The sequence below is a fragment of the Urocampus carinirostris genome, chromosome 3 (assembly GCF_059441175.1).
Source record: "Urocampus carinirostris isolate Australia breed hairy pipefish chromosome 3, RoL_Ucar_1.0, whole genome shotgun sequence".
NCBI lineage: Eukaryota > Metazoa > Chordata > Actinopteri > Syngnathiformes > Syngnathidae > Urocampus > Urocampus carinirostris.
The window spans coordinates 38,196,673-38,203,333 of NC_142351.1; the positions used below are offsets into that span (position 1 = coordinate 38,196,673).

A 6,661-nucleotide genomic window follows, 5' to 3' on the forward strand; every position below is an offset into this window, starting at 1 on the left:
GAAGCAAACAAAAAGGCCAGTAAAATATTGCAAGAGCAAACTAGAATTTGTCTTATATCGGTAATCTGAATCATGATACTCAGCTTTGGAAGCCGAATGACACTTAAGGACAAAACGAGCTTTTTTTACATAGAGAAGCTAATGAGAACATTCATGGTGATCCATAGCCTGCAGTTAAGTAGCAAACGTGAGTGGCTAGAGAAATTAAGAGTGGGAAAAAGGTCAAAGATGCCTGAATGATGGCACTTGGTGCTCATCGCATGCATGGTTCAGCTGTTTTCGGTAAGTAGCTGTTAAGAGCTCAAAGCACCACCAGAATAAGCTAGCTATGCAAAATGGTCATTTGGGCTACGTAGTAGTAAGATGGCCGCCAAATATCTCAGCTTTTTCAAAAGACATCTCAATTATGCTTGAATTAATCGCATTTCATTTAAATGTAGTATTTTACACCACTAGGGGTTGCTGTATGATACACTCTGGGGCTATAAGGTAAAATGGGTTGAGTAACTTAAAGATATGATCATATTTTAGGATGACCAGCTGTGAACACGGACACAAAACTGCATTTTTTTTTAAACATAGGACTTTAAAAGATATGTGCTAAATTATAGGAATAAAAGTAGCGTACTCACCACATTTTTTGTTTCTTGCGTGCTTTGTTCCTGCAATAAAAGTAAAACAGTCAGCAAGGCAAAAACAAATTACGCTTAAGAAGTAAACAGTCTTTACAGGATGTATTAGAAAAGTAAAAAGTTTTAGGTTTTGTGAAAATGTAACATGCTAAAAATGTTGGTAAAATAGCAAACAGAAAAAGGATTTAACATATTGTGACGTGTTCAGGTATGACTACTTTATTCTTAAAATATCAACATTAAACATTTTCATGGTTCAGTGGACTTGAATTACGTTCCTGTGCCTGAAGCTTGACAGCATTAGCTTTCAAAGTTGCACAAAAGAATGATTTCAATTCTGATTCACTCAATTCAATGTAGGTTTTGTATACTGATAGAAAAGAAGTTTAACACTGGAGGGAAAACTCCTCCCAAAAAACAATTTATGTAAAATTCAAAGTACAACATATTCAATTGTGAATTATTATTATTTGGTTCCAGGTCCAATATCTATTTTAGCAAATAAATATTGACCATCACCAATAAGTTAGGGCACAATCATAAAGTGGAGCACACTTTATTGGATATTTTAAATTTTTGTAACAAATACAAAACGAAAAAGTGGGTGTGAATAATTTTTCAGCCCTTTTACTTTCAGTGCAGCACACTCTATCCAGAAGTTCAGTGAGGATCTCTGAATGATTCAATGTTGATCTAAATGACGAACGATGATAAATGGAATCCATCTGTGTGTAATCAAGTCTCTTTATAAATGCACCTGCACCGTGATAGTCTCAGAGGTCCGTTTAAAGCGCAGAGAGCATTATGGAGAACGGGGAACAGACTAGGCAGGTCCGACATACTGTTGTGGAGAAGTTTAAAGCTGGATTTGGATACAAAAAGATTTCCCAAGCTTTAAACATCCCAAGGAGCACTGTACAAGCAATAATATTGAAATGGAAGGAGTATCAGACCACTGCAAATCTACCAAGATTGGGCCGTCGGCCTAAAGTTTCAGCTTGTACAAGGAGAAAACTGATCAGAGATGCAGCCAAGAGGCCCATGATCACTCTGGATGAACTGCAGAGGTCTACAGCTGAGGTGGGAGAATCTCTCCTTAGGACAACAATCAGTCGTATGCTGCACAAATCTGGCCTTTATTGAAGAATGACAAGAAGAAAGCCATTTCTTAAAGATATCCATAAAAACTGTTGTTCAAAGTTTGCCAGAAGCCACCTGGGAGACACACCAAACATGTGGAAGAAGGTGCTCTGGTCAGATAAGACCAAAATCGAACTTTTTGGCAACAATGCGAGACGTTATGTTTAGCGTAAAACCAGCACAGCTCATCACCCTCAATAAACCATCCCCACAGTCATACATGGTGGTGGCAGAATCATGGTCTGGAAGAAAACCTGATGGAGTCCGCAAAAGACCGGAGACTGGGACGGAGATTGGTCTTCCAACAAGACAATGATCCAAAACATAAAGCAAAAGCTACAATGAAACGGTTCACCAAAAAACATATCAAGGTGTTAGAATGGCCAAGAAAAAGTCCAGACCTCAATCCAATTGAGAATCTGTGGAAAGAACTGAAAGCTGCTGTTCACAAACGCTTTCCATCCAACCTCACTGAGCTCGAGCTGCTTTGCAAGGAGGAATGGGCAAATATATCAGTTTTTCGAAACTGATGGAGACATACCCCAAGCGACTTGCAGCTGTAATCGCAGCAAAAGATGGCAATACAAAGTATTAACTCAATGGCTGAAAAATTTTGCACACCCACTTTTTTGTTTTTTATTTATTAAAAAGTTTAAAGTATCCAATAAAGTGTGTTCCACTTCATGATTGTGTCCCACTTATTGTTGATGCTTCACAAGAAATTACAGTTTTATATCTTGATGTTTGAAGTCTGAAATGTGGCAGAAGGTCACAAAGTTCAGGGGGAGCATATAGTTTCACAAGCAACTGTACATCACAACAAAATTTGATTTGTTTTTTTTCTAAGTGTGGAAACTAGAAGAAAAAAAACCTATTAGACTAAAAATCCCAAACATGTGATCATCTATCCATCCATCCATTATCTGCACCACTTATCCTCAGTAGGGTCGAGGGGGTGCTGGAGCCCATCCCAGCTATTTGGGTCATTATGGGTTGTTCTCTCAAAATACTCGTTTGTATATAATAACTTTAAAAAACTCCCCCAAAAAACAGGTTGTCATACTTGTATGACCTCATAGCACTCTCGTTATTGTTGTATCTATGTTTGGGTATTTGTCCTGTGTCGTCTTTCTTTCATGTTTTATTCAATTAGAGCTAGTGTCCAAACAGATTCTATTTAGTCTTCTTTATTTTTCTTTTGCTTCTGCCCGTCTACAGTTAATGTTCCAGCATTTCTTGTGTTGTCTACTTTCATGTTCTGTTCTGTTACAGTTTCAACATATCGTTTCCAATGTTTTGTTCAGTTAGAGCTAGTGTCACAAAAAAAATTTTGTGTTGTTGTTTTTTATTCATTTAGAGTTGGTGTTCCAACTCATCCTGCATTGTCATTCTTTCACGTGTTTACTTCAGTTACAGCCAGTTAGTGTTTCTATTCCATTACATTTCATGTATTTGTTGTCATAACCTATTTATTCTGTTCACATGTGGAAATGTTACTTGTGTCCTCCTTTTCCATGTTTTGTTCTGTTATAAGTCATTGAACATTAACTGCAATGCGTTCCTCCCATGTTTCGTTCTGTTACAATTAGTGGGAATTCCAACATATCCTGAGTCTTTTCCTTTCATGTTTGGTTAATTTAATGTATATCTTGCTAGCATGGGAACATTATGTAGTAGAAATGCGTATATGTCTTAATGTCATTGAATTTTGAAGATCCTAGTAAACTTCGTTGTTCTGTCTCTGTACACTAGCCAACGCAGTCTCCTTTTCTGTCAATAAATCATTTTCTAAAATCGTATTTGTGTCTTTATTTATGGGATCATGGCAATCGGATTGCATTGCGTCAATACTCGCTTCAACTACTGCTCCACATAAGAGACATGAAATCCCTGATGCTATGACAACAAACACAAGAACAAGAGAGAACAAGCACACCATGTATCTGAGATTTTTTTTTGTATCCAGCCAACATTTCTCTCAAGTGGGGCGGGTAATTTTCCTTTTATCCGAGCACTGAATACTAATGATACGATTCTATTGCCGAGGGTTTTCACCGATAATTGAGATGTTCTTGTTTAGATAATTTCATTGGGTATATGGGGTAGGCATCAGATTTAGTTAGGAGATGAATCGGACTTAAGGAAACGAATCCCAAAAATGATGTCTGAGAAATTAACGCTAAGTGAGGGATGCTTCCTAGCTCACAGGTTGCATAAGAGGCTGCAGGTAGTAGAGGGCGCGTGAAGTACACTAAATAGGCATCAGGTCTAAAAGTACACATCTATGTATAAACAAGAACCAGTTAACAATATTACATTATAGTTGGCTGCGGACTGAAACATTATGTATAGGCCTTTATCTCTGTCAGTGACGATCTACGCAGAGCAGCACTTGCCTTTAAAGGTATTGAATATTTTAGTGCGAATAATGAATTGGCCTGTGACGGATGATTTCAATTACAGGTTGCGGTGCATCCCTGAAAGATGATAAACGCTCGTGTATGCTGTGTAAGAATTACGACACCAGTGAATTGAGATGAACCAGTAAACAATGTTTGGTGTTTGATTCTAAAGATGAATCGTCAAATACATTACGCATGGAAACGAAGACGAAAGTCATTGGACTCACCGCTGGCAACAGAGGCTCCATTTGAGCACCCTGGTCGGTAATGTCCATCTTTCCCCCCCACCTCCTCAGTATTCTTCTTCTAAATCTTCAGATTAAAGTTGAATATGTGACTCGCTCAGCCCTCAACACGCAGTCCGGTATATTTACAGGTTCTGCGTTTTTTTTCTTCTCAAATAGAGGTGGCAATGCATGCCCTACATATTTTACGCATGGAGGAGGGAGCATGCGCCTGCCCACACAAACGCGGGGAGGGGGACTCGTGCAAGAGAGGTTCAACAAAATCGTCGTAACACTGTCAAGCAAGCCTTGTTCTTAACTTAAATACAGCGTGATGACCTTGTATTTATTATTTACATCCGCGTGCATTTGACGTGTAAATTTCCGCAGCATGGGCGGAAAGGAACATTTTCTAAATTTATTTGTTTTTATTTATCATCCACGTAGTGATATAGGAGAGATCGTGTTACGACATAATGTGATCGTGTCCACATTTGAGACAGATAGTGCGCACGCGATCGAGTGCCGCCATCGCACTTGGTGAGGTAGGATGCTGCGGCAAGAACACTCTTGTGTTTTAGCGCTCTCATCCGGTCAAATGTGGAAAGTACACTACGCTGCAGGAAACCCGTACGGTATATCAAAGTAGTAGTGTTTCAACTTCTTACAAATAATACAAAGGCAAATAAATAACTACAATAAAAAGATGGGCATTTACTAAACCATGTATTTATCAATACGGCATCACTGTGTGGTATAAAGTAGTGGTAGGTCATTACATTTGTATTATGCATCAGCACTTGAAGAGAGACCGCGTTTAACCCTTTCTGTGGTGCTGTTTTAAGTGATCACATAATCACTGCCCGGAGATGGCTGGGATGGGCTCCAACACACCTCAGAAAATCCCCAGCTGCTCTCTGCCCAGTCTGAAGGACATTACTGGCTAGCTATACCGCAAGTGAGCTAGCAACATTATAAATGAGCCCTCTCACCCAAGCCACCACATGTTGCCCTCTGGTAACGGCAGTAGGTCCCTTAAAACAAATACTAACAGGTTAAGAGGCAGTTTTTCACAAAATTGTGAAAAATGTTTCGTTTATGTATAAGAAATTATTTTTTTCTTAGTCTTTCATTTGCACAATGTTGCTGTTGTGGGCACAGAGCTGGACAGCCTGACAACTGTAGCTGATAGACGGGCACTGAAAAAGCTCTGGTCAATCATGGACAATTCATCTCATCCACTACACAGCATCATCTCCAAACGGAAGAGCACCTTCGGTGAGAGACTGCTGTCACAGTCTTGTTCCACGGACAGACTGAGGAGAGCATTTCTTCCTCATGCCATGAGGCTCTTTACCTCCACCAGGGGGGGTAAAAGCCCACATTAAACCACACCCCTACATTTGCATATTACCCTATTTTTATTACAGTGTGTATTTTATGTAGCACTACTTAAATACTCTATATCAACACGTTACATTGAGTATTTATGAATTATATTCCTTTTACTTTATTATTGTTTTATTTTCAACACAAGGATACTGCTGGAAGTGTGAATTTCCCTACGGGGATGAATAAAGTATCTATCTATCTCTAAATGTCACTGCGCTTTTTTCTTATTGCATAATTTTCTGGTGCACTTACAATTCAAGCCAGTCGACATTCACTACATTGTAAATAATGCCTATCCTAGTGTTCTTTTATCTTTTTGTATCTTTAAGTCTTCTATCACATTTTATCATGGAGAGCCTCGTTTAATCTTATTGTCAAGACAAGTCATGTTTATTTGTAAAGCCCTTGATCACAAGAAGTCTCAAAGGGCTGTACAGACTAATATATATATATATATATATATATATCTCATCTCATCTCATTAGCCGTACCGCTTATCCTCATTAGGGTCGCGGGGGGGGCTGGAGCCCATCCCAGCCATCTCCGGGCAGTGGGCAGGGGACACCCTGAACTGGTTGCCAGCCAGTCGGAGGGCACACGGGGACAGACAACTCATTCGCTCATTCACACCTAGGGACAATTTGGACCATTGACTACTACTATATTAGCTTACTATTAAAATGACCAAGTTTAATGCTGCATACTCTGTGGAAAATGATGCACTAGGTGACTACTCTATTGTAAGATACCCCCTCCAGTTTAAATCATTACAATGTCAATGAATTACATTACGTATTATTTATTTTATTAAATTAAAGAAATACAATGAAGAAAACCAATTTTGCATGTCATTTTCATTTTGAAGATTAAA

At 38.9% G+C, this 6,661-nt stretch overlaps 1 protein-coding gene across 3 annotated transcripts in view; it reads right to left on the reverse strand.

Annotated features, from left to right (window-relative positions):
* The window catches only part of LOC148369617 (sodium-driven chloride bicarbonate exchanger-like), a 47,115-nt gene extending 42,470 nt beyond the window's left edge, over positions 1 to 4,645 (reverse strand). For 2 of the 3 annotated variants that reach the window (XM_088331721.1, XM_088331724.1), the window contains exons 1-2: positions 4,402 to 4,644; positions 633 to 662 (exon numbers count right to left, since the gene is read on the reverse strand). In XM_088331721.1, coding sequence (XP_088187847.1) covers positions 633 to 662; positions 4,402 to 4,449 — 78 coding nt within the window. In that variant the 5' untranslated portion in view covers positions 4,450 to 4,644. Of the gene's footprint in view, positions 1 to 632; positions 663 to 4,401 lie in introns of all 3 variants that reach the window. The other variant, XM_088331722.1, reaches the window with a different exon arrangement.
* Positions 4,646 to 6,661: the final 2,016 nt, after the last annotated feature.